Source organism: Corticium candelabrum, chromosome 22 (genome assembly GCF_963422355.1).
Source record: "Corticium candelabrum chromosome 22, ooCorCand1.1, whole genome shotgun sequence".
NCBI lineage: Eukaryota > Metazoa > Porifera > Homoscleromorpha > Homosclerophorida > Plakinidae > Corticium > Corticium candelabrum.
Window position 1 is genome coordinate 3267305 of NC_085106.1, and position 14095 is coordinate 3281399.

The window sequence follows — 14095 nt, forward strand, 5'->3', positions numbered from 1 at the left end:
CATTAGCCCGATCGGATCGCATTCATCTGGTCTAGTGTGGACAGGCCCTAATTAAGCGTGGATGTCATGAAACTTAATTAACATGTCGATCTACCTAGGTGTAACGATTGTCCTTGAATAATTAGATGCAGGTACAGTACACCTACCCAGAACTGGATTTAGGAAGTTTGACCAGCTAGTCAGTACTCTGTTTTCACGTGTTCGACGATGTCGTGGATGCTCGCCTACATTGCGGTGTCGTTGATCAGCATAGCGGAGATCTCTGCTGCACTCGATGGACCGTCAACGCACGACAGTGTTTCACTAAATCTTGTACGGATGGCTACCAGTTTGACAAGACTCACCATCAGCGAAATCTACTCGAGAAAGGGTTCTGAGGACACACAGATGGCATCAGACCTCGACCAACACGCAAGAACAATGCGTTCCAGCGAATACAGCCCGTATTCGAGCAATCCCTATGACCTCGGGCTCATCAATCAATGCAGCTACCCTCAACTGCATGCGTGCAATTTCGAGAGCGGCTATACTGTTCCCGAGTACGTAGCTCGCGCTCTTCAACAATACAACGGTTTACTCAACGAGATGCATGAAACGATTTCTTCAGTTCTGTCGTCCGGATGCACCAAGTCTTGGATGAACTTCATGTGCAAAGCCACGGTTGGCCCACGATGCATTTCAAACACAACAGTTCGTTATCAGACCAACAACTATGACGTAAGTATTCAAATTCTGTAATTTGATATCTATGGCGCGTCATGTGTGTCAAAAGTCGTTTCGTTGGCTCGTTGATGTCGACTCGTCGGCTCGACGTCATTGATGTCAGCTGGCGGCCTCAGCGGTTGACTCAGAGCCATATATATATATATATATATCCTTTTTAATTTTTTACTTGCATTCTTATTTAAAAATTTTGTATTTATTAAATTTAAATTTTTAATTTTTATTTTTTTTAAATTTTTTTATTTTTTTGTAAAATTAGTTTTTCATCTTTTGATGTTTGATTCTTGTGATCTTTAGATTTATTTTTTAAAGTTTGATTTTTAACCACCCTGTGTTTAAAACTAGAAACTTGAACGCCAGTTCGCTTATTCCATTTCATATGAATAGAAAATTGAAATGACCCAAGACACTAGACACAGCGAGGGTCTCAGGGGCTGCCATTCGAATGCGTGTCTCAGGAGATCACATTGCCACAAGCAGGTGTTTGTTTTTAGTTTACTTTGCCAAACCATGTTGGCAGCTCTTGGCCGCGGACAACTCCGCTCTGACACACAACGTTGTGCTAGTGAATACCCCAGTCCCTAGCTGTGTAGATACACAAGACACTATACCTTTACCGTAGATGAACCGGTTGGAGGGGAAACGCTACCAATATTTAAATAGGCTCAGCACTACAACTGTGGTGACGAAGTATACAGACTCGTTTATTGTCTAGGAAAAATCGAGACACAATTAGAACATCGAAACCATCAACCTACTACAATTAGTAGACTGCGCGCTTTCACCGCCACGCTAGATGCAGGGGCGTAGGCAGGATTTTCTTTGGGGGGGTTTTCAATTAATATCAGCGGCCAATAATATTGATATCTATTAGTTCAAAACAATTGTGGCAATCTTTGCTAAAGTCAAAGTCATTATGCTATAATATTCCTCAATATCATCCTCCTTGGATGTTTAGGGGCAAACATGTCAATGACTTTATTAACATCAATTACTATTGAGTAATTTATGTGAAGAAGAGCTAGACTGCTCAACCTGTCCTGTCTCATGGTGGACCCGAGGTATGTTTTGAGACGTCTAAGCACTGATACAGTCCTTTCACACTCAGAGGTAGTCACAGGCAACGTGCAGAATATTCGAAAAAGACAGTCGATGTTCAGATACAACGTTGTGTGAGCATAATGGAGAGCATCTGCTGGGTTGTCTGGTAAAGGGCTTTCATGTCTCCTCCACCTGTTTGTCCAATTGTGTATTTCTTGTGGAAAATCGGTAGGTGAAGGGAGATCTTCCAAGAAACACATATCGTCCATCCAGTTGTTGGTGAAACTCACATCCAAAGGGGTAGCCAGCCTCGTGTCGTTGCTAAACTTGATCACAGAGCTTGGCAGAATTCTCCTCAAGTCTTCCAAAACCTTGGTCTGAGTGGCTCCAAGACGGACTTCTAGATGATTAATTAGTACATCAAGGAATGGTACCGCTATTGATCTGCGGAAATAAACCTCAGAAGACTCACCAGGTACATTGTCTCTGTTCTTCTGTTTCTGGCAACGTCGGGGGATAGCGGGGTGAGATGCACCTACTGCCTTTCCAATACTGACAGCTGTTTTGTACCATGCTAAATGGACAAGATCAATACTTTCTCGTACCTGCGAAAGGGAAGTCCTTACATTATTAATCTCACTGTAAGCTTTGCAAATATCAGATGCTCGCTGCTGCATGACAGAGTGAGGCCTTTCACATAGCCAAGAGTCTTCTTCACTACCACAAATGCTATTATGAATTCAAATTTTGTAATGTTATCCAGCAGTCCCTCTGCTTGCACAGCTGATCCTTATTCCAGCCATTTCTAATACCCTGACTGACTTCTTCCAACGTGTTCACAACTGCTGGAAACAGCCAGTCAAAGGTTTCAAATGCTTCAATTCGGGCAACCCTCAGTGTTCGACACAAATCCACCAGCTTCCTCCTGCTTTGATCCAGTATCTTCCATTTTGGCAAGGTGGCATTCTAATTCTTGCTGCCTCTTAGGTGAGGGAGAGAAGAACAAATTGATTTCTTTCATTGTGGTCATCATCTTGTTTACAGCTTGGATTTTGCAAGCTGCAACAACACATAGATTGAGAACATGAGCTGCGCAGTGGCAGTATAAAGCCTTTGGATATATGGCAGTAATATGAGCTGCAGCCCTTTCACGGATGCCTGCCATATTTCCCGCTCTGTTGTAGCCCTGACCACAAGGTAATTCATGTCTAGTCCATTGTCCTGCAGGCTTGGTATGACTTTACCAGAAAGAGCCCTGCCTGTAGTACCTTCATTGCAACGTATAAAATCTAAGAATTCCTGTCGAATGTGTCCTTGCTTGTCACCAAATCTCACAATAAGGGCCATTTGCACTCTGTTGGCAGTATCTGCAGCTTCATCGGCACAAACAGAGAAAAACTTTGACTCCAAAACTTCCACTACAATTCGATTTCTAATCCACTCCCCAATACATACAAGTAGGTCTTTCTGGATAGTTGGTGAAGTGTACTGGGCATTTCTGCCTGCAGTCTTAAAATGGGATTCTAAAGTGGTGTCACCTGCGTCAAGACGGAATTTCAGTAGAGCATGGAAGTTTCCCTGATTACCGCCCCTGCCAGCATCCCCGTGTTCTCTCAGTGCAATGTTTTGCTTGCCACACAGGATAAGGGTATTCACGATTGACTTCAGAATGGTGCGATTTTTCTGAACATTTTATCTTGCTTCACTGGACAGTAGTCGTCCAACTGACAGTTCACCTTTTTCCGTTTGTCTCATAAACACTGCCATACTCTCTGTAGCCACCACCACGTGGGTCTCCTGAAGCTTATGTTCATCCAGGGTCTTCTTCGCTTGAGTGAAATTCGTCATTGGACTGTTCACCAGCTGTCCAAGAGCTGTACGGTCTTCTTTTGCAAAAAGTACACAGGAGACACAAAACCCGCCATTCATTGACTTGGAATAGGTTAGCCATTCAAAACTTTGAAGCCACGACGGTTGGAATGATCGATTTTTCCCGTACCCTTCTTGACTAAGGAACTCGTAGTCAGCGATAGGCCTGAAAACCGTCTTGATCAACAGCTACTTCTCATCCTCCGATAGACGACTTATTTCTTGGTCAGTGTATCGTCTCAAGTAGTTTCTGTCAGAGGACAAACTTTGACTGTCCGTAGCTACCGCTTTCAGTCACCACTTCACCTCGACTCAACGCATTCTTCGATTTCTTGGGAGGCTCACCCGATTCTACAATGTCACCAGTAGATGCAGACAACTTGGTTTTCCTTGTTACAAAGCTTGCTAGCGTCAACTGGCGCTTCGAATTCATTGCAGTTGACAAGTGTCGTGTATTGCACGTGTTCTGCACGTGTGATCGCGTGCGCTACTTTATAGGCTACGCCCACCTCTTGAGGGTTTCCGGGCAACCTGGAAACATGCCTAGCTACGCCCCTGCTGATATGTCTTCGTTTTACGTTTCTGTGTCAGTATATCAGTCAGACGGAAGAAATATTTACCGCACGCTAGACTTATACGGGAGCGTGGATCTGAGCCGTCACTACAGCCAAGCCCCTAGTATCGGCGTGGTATTTGAGCGGTTTGTTTGTCAATTGTCACCTAGAGTGTACCTAATGAGTGCAAATACGGTACAAAGGCAGCTTTAAGGCGCTAAGACAAGCCGCCAAGGCGCCTATATCTAATCAACAGGAAGTCTGCTGTTTTCAATTTTCATTTTAGAACAAAAATGAAAATGAACACGAACTCTAGCCTTTTTTGTTTATCAAATACTCATTGGTTTAAAGTTTGATTAATTGACGTTACAATAGCAATTTGTGCTATTTCTTTGTCTGAGATATTCTAGAAATTTCATTCAGTGTCAGATTTCAATAAATTAAAATCAAATTTTATGTTGGATTCAATTTTCAATTTTCAATTCAAATTAAAAATTGAATAGATGCCCCATAGATGCAATTTCAATAAATTGAAATTCAATTTTTATTGTTGGATTCAATTTTCAATTTTTAATTCAAATTGAAAATTGAATGTACGTTCCATACACGCATAGTACACCTACCCAGAACTGGATTTAGGAAGCTTGACCAGCTAGTCAGTACTCTGTTTTCACGTGTTTGACGATGTCGTGGATGCTCGCCTACATTGCGGTGTCGTTGATCAGCATAGCGGAGATCTCTGCTGCACTCGATGGACCGTCAACGCACGACAGTGTTTCACTAAATCTTGTACGGATGGCTACCAGTTTGACAAGACTCACCATCAGCGAAATCTACTCGAGAAAGGGTTCTGAGAACACACAGATGGCATCAGACCTCGACCAATACGCAAGAACAATGCGTTCCAGCGAATACAGCCCGTATTCGAGCAATCCCTATGACCTCGGGCTCATCAATCAATGCATCTACCCTCAACTGCATGCGTGCAATTTCGAGAGCGGCTATACTGTTCCCGAGTACGTAGCTCGCGCTCTTCAACAATACAACGGTTTACTCAACGAGATGCATGAAACGATTTCTTCAGTTCTGTCGTCCGGATGCACCAAGTCTTGGATGAACTTCATGTGCACAGCCACGGTTGGCCCACGATGCATTTCAAACACAACAGTTCGTTATCAGACCAACAACTATGACGTAAGTATTCAAATTTTGTAGTTTGATATCTATGGCGCAGCCTCGGCAGTTAACTCAGAGCCATATATGTACTATATAATTTTTTACTTGCATTCTTATTTAAAATTTTGTATTTATTAAATTTAAACTTTTAATTTTTAAATTTTGTTTTAATTTTTTTTGTAAAATTGTTTCTCATCTTTTGATGTTTGATTCTTGTGATCTTTAGATTTATTTTTAAAGTTTGATTTTTAACCACCCTATGTGTTCAAAACTAGAAACTTGAACGCCAGTTCGCTTATTCCATTTCATATGAATAGAAAATTGAAATGACCCAAGACACTAGACACAGCGAGGGTCTCAGGGGCTGCCATTCGAATGCGTGTCTCAAGGAGATCACATTTCCACAAGCAGGTGTTTGTTTTTAGTTTACTTTGCCAAACCATGTTGGCAGCTCTTGGCCGCGGACAACTCCACTCTGACACACAACGTTGTGCTAGTGAATACCCCAGTCCCTAGCTGTGTAGGTAGACAAGACACTACCTTTACCGTAGATGAACCGGTTGGAGTGGAAATGCTATGAATATAGGCTCAGCACTACAACTGTGGTGACGAAGTATACAGACTCGTTTGTTGTCTAGGAAAAATCGAGACACAATTAAAACATCGAAACCATCAAGCAACCTACTACAATTAGTAGACTGCGCGCTTTCACGGGCACCCTAGATGTAGTGCAAACGGTACCGTACAAGGGTGGGCGTGGTACTCGATAGCAGGTCACATTTCTTCATTTGCATGACGTCGCACAACTCACCAAGTAAACAGACATACATGTCCATCGTTTTCGACGCCTTCTGAACTCGATTTAAAGTCAACTCAACTGAACTCTATTTGAAGTCAACTCAACTCAATTAATTAACTCAACTAACGTAGAACAGTGTGCGGCTACAACTGAAAAACACGGTAATAGCTAGTCAACTACAGCTAGTTAGAGCTAGCTAGTAAGTAGACTACTATGTCAATGTTAGGTAAAGCTACTAGAGTCAATAGTGCTAAACAATGATTGTAGTTCTACTGTGTCACGCGATGATCTGTGGGCTGTCATTGTCGACGCGTCCGTTCATATCTGCAGTCAAGTAGCGTGACGAGAAGACACCAGCAACTTGGGTTGTGGCAGATAGAAACACAATTGGTAGTTCCGTGTTCGACGAATTACAGAAATGTGACCTGCTATAGAGTACCACGCCCATTCTTGTACGCTACCGTATAGTGTGCCCGTGAAAGTGCGCAGTCTACTACTTCTAGTCTATAGCTATAGGTTGACGGTTTCGATGTTTTAATTACTGATATCATTGACCAACAGAATTTTAATAGTTTATCATAATTTTTGAAATTTAATTTGGTTGTTATAGTAACGGAAATGATAACAGAAAGATGCAACAGTTTCCGCTGATCACGTCAATACGCATTTGCTATGTCGTTTGTTAATCAAGGTGATCGTTTTCGAATTTTGAATTTACCGCGCATGGTCTCCATATTGCTATGCTGGGCAAAGGTAATACTGGCGTAATCTATTAGCTTAATTTTAGTAGAGACGTTCTACAACACAAGTCTCTCTAAATGGCTGTGGTCTGATTGACTATGTGACGTAACGTTCAGCCATTTTATATTTTCTATATTTTATTCCAGTCGTTTCTGTATTTATGAGCGGTTTCACACTGGTGGTTAGACCGTGGTAAAGTTCGGTTAAGTTAGGTTAGCTAACTCAAGTTAACCAAGATAGGTTGCGGCAACCAACGTGGTTTCACACTGTCTCGGAAATGGTCATGCGCGCTACTGCATCACTATGCATTACTAGGCACTTATAATACCTTGTACCTAACCCGGATAATGGCGGGAAGCTACCGAACTGGCGATACGTTTCGGCACTATCAAGCCTTGGGTCAACTCACCGTTGATAGCCAGGAGCCTCTACAAACTGCAGAGACAACTGATCAGTATCCCCTAGGCTGGAATCCGTCTGGAGCCAGTCAAGAAACCAGTCAAGAACAGGAAGCCAGTCAAGAGCAAACTGACCATCAAATTGATCAACGTGTAGAAAATTCTGGAAGACAAGGAAGAAAGAGAAAGTCTCGTCAATTTTCTTATGAAGAAACGACGTGCCTCATCAACCTGTGGTCACACTCGCGAATACAGAATCTCCTGACAAAGCCTGGTAGCAAGAGCAAAATATGGCAGGAAATATCACAAGATCTAGCCAAACATAAGTTCATCAGAACACCAGAGCAGTGCAAAGAAAAAATAAATAATCTAAAAAAAGATTACAGACTGGTCAAGGATCGAGTAAGAAGAAGTGGAGAAGGAAATACAACAAGTGATTTTGCGTACTATGATGCTATGGACATGGTGTTAGGTGACTGTCCATCTGTGTCACCTACTAATGTATACGAGTCTTCTGATGGTATCTGTACATTATTGTCCTCTTCCTTAGTTGCCTCTCCGTACGACTCTACTCAAACAGGAGCTGAATGTGTATCCAGAAATAGCAGTGGTACACCTCCAGATTGCAGTGACCAAAGCCCATGCTTCTCTGAAACACCTGCCAGTTCTAGTAGGCACCATACCCCTCCTAGTGCACCTCCTAGTGCACCTCCTAGTGCACCCAAAATACGAAAAAGACAAGAAAGCAGTGGCCTTGATAGAGTTGTGAATGAACTTACTCAATTTGGGGAAAAGATCGTGGATTTGATGTCAAGGATGGAAGATGCTGACAGAGAGAGAGAAGAGCGAGAGAGAAGAGAGGCTGAACGAAGAGATGCATTCTTGCTCAATGCATTACGAATTCTTACAGGACAACAAATGGAAGAACCTGACAATGCAAACCAGTAGCACAAAATTCCCAAAAAAATTAAAGCACACTGTTTCAACACACTGTTCTAACAACACAAAGTTTTAGTTCTAACTATATTGTTAACACACAGTTCTTAACAACACAATGTTCTTATTAATACTGTTCTAGCAATATTTTAACATTGGTCAACACTGTTTTAGTTAATACTGTTCTAACAATATTTTTATCACATTGTTTTAACAACACTATGTTAATTAACAGATTGTTTTAATAACACAATGTAACCATGTTCTGATTGCAGTAGTCTCCTGTGTACCAGATGTTTGAGAGTTCTGTGGGGGAGGGGAGAGAAGAGGGAAGCACATGGATTCGTGGCCTGACATTTGAGAGTGCCATGGGGTGGGGAAGAGAGAGTTTGTTCTCCCAACCATCCACCCTTCAGCATTCTCGAACATCTGGACATGCATCCATGTTCTCCCCTCCCTTCCCCCACAGAACTCTCAAACGTGAGACTACTACTACAGCCCTCTTGTTAATTAACTCTATATATCTAAATAGTCTCTGATATTATCTTGGATTGCTGGTGCCGCCATATCTCTCCTTCCAATAGCTGCCAATCCTGATTCAAGATCACATATTGTTTCAGTTTCACTGTAGTCATTGTTGATTTCATTGTGTGCCAAACAATAGTTATGTAAGGTACAGCAAGCAATAACGACTACTTGAACGTTGTTGATGTCAGTCTCTTGCTGATTTAACAGAATTCGCCACCTACCTTTGAGTAGCCCAAATGCCCTTTCCACTGCGATTCGAGCACAACTCAGTTTGTAGTTGAAACTTTTTTCAGACTCCCTCATATTGGCGCTCTCGGGATATGCTTTCATTAGCCAACTTTTCAAAGGGTAGGCTGGATCTCCCAGAATTAAAACAGGTATTCGAGCACCATTACAGACAACAGTCTCACTTCCAGGAAAGGCTGTTCCAGCACGTTCAGCAACTGCAAAGAGGCGACTGTTAGCAAGAACACGAGCATCGTGGACTCGTCCTGGCCAGCCAATACAGATATCGTTGAAGTAAAGAAATGAATCTACCACAGCTTGAAGTATAATTGAGTGAAACCCTTTACGATTGATATAACAGGCTGGATTGAGAGGTGGACTTTTAATAGGTATGTGTGACCCATCTACTGCTCCACCAATTTGAGGGAACCCATGACCAATATTTCTGAACCGTTCAATGACTTTCTTCAAGCGATCTCCTTGTGGCATCTGGACATACTGACCACTCAAGTGGGAAACGATTGCCTGACATACTTCATTGGAAATAGTGCTAGCAGTTGACACACCAACGCCAAACAAGTTTGAGACAGTCCTATAATATTCACTGCCAGCCAACCTGTATAAAGTCAAGGCTAGTCTCTTCTCTGGCGATATAGGGACTCTCAAGTGGGTGGACTTCTTCGTGATCAGATGTCGTATATCATTGCACAGACTACACACAATAGAAGAAATTGAGGTTATCAGTTAACTAGCTATTCTAGAACAATATCCAAACCTCATGAAAGTTCCTCTTGACATCCTGAAATTCTCTCTCCAATCAGTATCTGATGCTTCCGCAAGCATTCTGTCCCACCACCTTGATTCTCTCGGTTTGATCCATAATGTTCGACCGGTGGGACGCATTCTAGCTACCACTTTTAGAACACACTGGAGTAAACAGAGTAAAACGAGAAGGACCCCTCGTTGCCGACGGCGAACGAGCCTCCTCTGACGCCTCCTTTTCTGAGCCCAAACGTCTAACCGCGAAACCATTAGCAGAAAGAAGGTAGCCGCATTGCCACGAAACGAAGTTGGCATTCTCAAGGCTTCTAGCTAGTACACAGTACTATGACCTATTGCGCAAGCGCGATCTCTTAACCGAGTCTAACCCAACGCTAACCTAGTCTCGCGCAGCCAGCCCCTCCCCCTTTTTGACATCCGTTGGCATCTCATTAGACCATGACTCATCCAATAGTGACGCCCTGTTTTTCCTGTTGAACCGAGTATGCCGAGTCAACACGTTACCTATACTTTCGATGCAGGAAGTTCAACATAGAGTCATGCATATGTATAGATAGACCTTCAAGTCGGAAACAGTCTAGTTCCTCTAGTCACCGTGATGCGTGTGATTATGTTGTGGATGTCCGCCTACATGGCAGTGTCGTTGGTCAGCTTAGCGGAGATCTCTACTGCACTGGCTGGATCGTCGACGCACCACAGTGTTGCAGAAAATCTTGTACGAATGGCTACAAGTTTGACAAGCTTCGCCACTAGCGAAATCGACTCCAGAAGAGCTTCTGAGCATACACAGATGGCATCAGACCTCGACCAACACGCAAGAACAATGCGATTAAGCGAATACAGCCCGTATTCGAGCAACCCCTACGACCTCGGGTCCAGCAATCAATGCAGCTACCCTCAACTGCATGTGTGCAATTTCGAGAGCGGTTATACTGTTCCTGAGTACGTAGCTCGAGTTCTTCAACAATACAACAGTTTACTCAACGAGATGCATGAAACGATTTCTTCAGTTCTGTCGTCCGGATGCACTAAGACTTGGATGAACTTCTTGTGCAAAGCCACCGTTGGCCCACGATGCATTTCAAACACAACAGTTCGTTACCAAACCAACAACTATGACGTAAGCAATGAAATCCAGTAGTTGATATCATGCAGTTGTCAGTACGAGGGATGTCGCACTAATTAATATGCTCGACCGTTTGACGTCATTATTTTAAAATCATATTATCGTGTTGACTGGTAATGGCATCTTTCCATGGTGTATTGGCGACAGGCAAATTGACAGCGAACGAACGTGATAACTGGTTATGTAACGTATGTCAATGCTAGTCTCGACGCTGGGCCATCTTTGCCTTACGTGGTGGAGTAACGCGCGCAATAATTTATTATGCGTAGGGTTCACATGACCGGAAACGAAGTTGCCACCTTAACTAGGGACATCACGCGACAAATTAATTAATTAAACCATTACATGCATGCTACGCCTATTTAAACAGTAGACAGGACGTTATGCTAAAGATTAATAGTCTATAAAACTAATAATAATTAATAAATGATATTAATATTATTAGCAATATTATTATTATTACAAATTTTGGGAACGTCAAACCAACCAGCTTTCCGCCTATCCCGACCTGACTGGCATGCGCGTTCGACGGTACACCTCGACCCGATCCAATGTCGTTTGTATGTGAGACATATGATAATCGACTTTTCAACCAACTCACTTACAGAATGACATCATTATTGGCATTTTTCTGGGTGTTTTGCCGTAGATAAAAATTGTCATCCCCTATTAATCTATTTTATTGCTATAATCAATTATTTCTTATCATTAGTATCATTATATTGTTTGGTAAGTCGCCCCTAACATTATTAAATAATTAAAGAGATTGTATTGAAGTTTCAATGCAACTAATGTTTCTTTCTTCAACGGGAATATTCTCAAAAAACATTTGTTATCTACTCATTAGATTTGTCGCCAAGTATTTTCATCATGTCCAGTAAGCTCAACCACTAGCAGCACTTACTGTCAAACTCTCTCGTCAATAATTACATACCCTGCAGGAACATTTTCTCTAACCAGCTGCCGAGTTTTCAACGTCGACGGGTGCGCGAATACTCTCCCGTCACCAGACTGGCTTGCTGCCCTATTAGAACACCAAACACAGTCAAGTTCTCTTGACGACGGAGCAAGAGCACTATCCCTCTCGGGCAGTTGCAAGATCAATTACATCAAACTGTTTTGCACTCATCCTACATGCGGATCTAATGGACGTCTACAAGGTTACCGAAGCTCAACTCAATGCCACAACGTCGCAAACTGGTGAGATCAAATATTTTTAATGCTCGGATATCTAGACCGCATGTCTCATACAATGGTCATCAGTAGCTACACAAATGATGCTGATACCAAACGGAACAGCCGCTTGATATATATATATATATATATATATATATATATATATATATATATATATATATATATATATAAACTCATATACTCTGCACGTATGCATATTATGTTTTCACAGCAAGCGTATTACATTTGCGCATGAGCACATCGCATTTTATTTCTATTTCGATCTAATTAAAAAACTGCTGATCTATACATCAAGTAATTTAATTAACTGGTCTGGCCTAAAGCGTATTTTTGTGCACATTTACTGTGACTGATGAGTGCGCATTAGTCATCGACTTGTTGCTTTAGCATCAGAGACAGCGAAAGTCGAAAGCTTTTTTCTACTGTCAATCTATGTGACGATTTGGGGACGCTAAAGCATTCGAGCGTTTGTGCTGGAGAAACCGAATCGTGCACGTCGGGAGCTGCTAGCACTACGTACTACGTTGGAATTTCTATTGCATGGTCGATGTTGGCTCTCATCAAGAACTGCTTGTAAGTCCAACAAAGAGATATTCAACAGTGAGTTATTCACAGACATCTATATAACTCATATTGCATTGCGACTTACATTAATTTCTTTGATTGTTTGCTGTTAGAGTTTGGCTGAGTGCGGCTGGCTCTAGAAAAACTCTTTTTTACTGCGTATTGGAAACGCGAGAAGTGCGTGTAGACTCAACTAGTGTTAATCTCTTGCTGCCTTCTGTTTTTTGTCTAGCCAATGTTTGTTACAAGTAGTCAGCGTTGTAATTGCTTCAATTATTACGAATAGATGTTAGCAGACAAAACTTCTTGCCTATTTTGCTTCGCTGGTAATGATCTTAGCTACTAAAAGTTTTAGAATATAATTTTGGACTTAAGCAATGTAACTGCGGATATACCTTTATTAACTACTATAACATTACTCAAAAGACCGGCTCTCGAAGTGTCCTGTCAAAAGTCTCAGGCTGATCCACGTGTCCCGGATACCTATGGTATGTATAGCTATATATTTCTTATTTAATTTTTAAAATTTTAAAATTTTTATTTTTACACACATACACGTGTGTGAAACATTAACATATACTAAGTGAGCAAGTCCCAAAGAGAGTCACTAGAAGAATGCAGTTGCATACAACCGTGCACTAATGTAGACGAGCATTAAATAACCAGAGTTTCACAGCTAATTGTTCAATGAGGTTCTGAATGGCTTGAGAAAGGGATGTTGTGTTACAGGTGGTAGTCTTCAGCGCGATAATCTTTAGCTAGAGTCTTCAAGCTTGAAGGTGTCCAATTACCTAGGGTTTCCAAAGCCAGAGGGAAGAACTCTCCGCCAGCAGCAGCAACGACATCATCACGGTAGGCATCTTTTTCCATTTCACCCGCCAATGCGGCGGCACCAGCACCGGTTGCAGCGGCAACGATGTAGCTGGTTTGGAGGGAATTTCTAACAGTTATGTCAAAGAAAGCAGGTTTTCCATTGGTAAATTCAGGATGTTAAATGTTACCTGGTCGATGAAGATCTCGGCCACCTATTCTCTGTTCCTTCTTTACTCCACTATTGTCGGTGTGGAGGGCGTGCCAGACAATAAGACATTGATGCCAGCTGGCGGCCTCGGTGGTTCACTCCTAGCCTCGTAAGCCAAGTTCTTTCGCGCAGTCGCTGAGCTAAACGCACGTGATTCACACGACAAGGAGGAGCTTTTGCCGAAATTGCTCCAGCTTTCGAGAACGTCTAGTAACGTAAGACCCCGGATTTGGAATCATTGGATAAGGCTAATTCGATTAGCTAATCATGTAGGTATGAAAGTTGAGCGACATGGCTTCACGCACTTGCTTGTTTTGCGCGAAGTACATAGTCGACATCGCTTCTAGTACGTATCTAGACAGCTCAGCGGTCAGTAGATAATCCGGCAATTTAATTTTCTACATTTCAATTTTTATG

The 14095-nt window shown here is 42.2% G+C and overlaps 4 protein-coding genes across 5 annotated transcripts; 3 read left to right on the forward strand and 1 right to left on the reverse strand.

The window, feature by feature from the left end:
• Positions 1 to 207: 207 nt before the first annotated feature.
• Positions 208 to 989, forward strand: LOC134197503 (uncharacterized). The gene has a single exon (XM_062666838.1). The coding sequence runs from the start codon at positions 208 to 210 to the stop codon at positions 736 to 738; it is 531 nt and encodes a 176-aa protein (XP_062522822.1). The 3' UTR covers positions 739 to 989.
• Positions 990 to 7250: 6261 nt separating this feature from the next.
• Positions 7251 to 8249, forward strand: LOC134197714 (uncharacterized). The gene has a single exon (XM_062667061.1). It carries the CDS (start codon positions 7251 to 7253, stop codon positions 8247 to 8249), a length of 999 nt encoding a protein of 332 aa, XP_062523045.1.
• Positions 8250 to 8738: 489 nt separating this feature from the next.
• On the reverse strand, positions 8739 to 10075 carry LOC134197108 (uncharacterized). Its single transcript, XM_062666359.1, has 2 exons — positions 9766 to 10075; positions 8739 to 9702 (listed from the first exon to the last, which is right to left on the reverse strand). The coding sequence occupies exons 1-2, from the start codon at positions 10065 to 10067 to the stop codon at positions 8754 to 8756; spliced, it is 1251 nt and encodes a 416-aa protein (XP_062522343.1). The 5' UTR covers positions 10068 to 10075; the 3' UTR covers positions 8739 to 8753.
• Positions 10076 to 10267: 192 nt separating this feature from the next.
• Positions 10268 to 12959, forward strand: LOC134197109 (uncharacterized). 2 transcript variants are annotated; one of them, XM_062666361.1, is made up of 4 exons: positions 10268 to 10890; positions 11744 to 12096; positions 12481 to 12693; positions 12771 to 12959. In XM_062666361.1, the coding sequence occupies exons 1-3, from the start codon at positions 10369 to 10371 to the stop codon at positions 12668 to 12670; spliced, it is 1065 nt and encodes a 354-aa protein (XP_062522345.1). In that variant the 5' UTR covers positions 10268 to 10368; the 3' UTR covers positions 12671 to 12693; positions 12771 to 12959. The 2 variants fall into 2 exon arrangements, with proteins under 2 accessions (XP_062522345.1, XP_062522344.1); XM_062666360.1 differs by having other exon boundaries at positions 12481 to 12959.
• The last annotated feature ends 1136 nt before the right edge of the window (positions 12960 to 14095 follow it).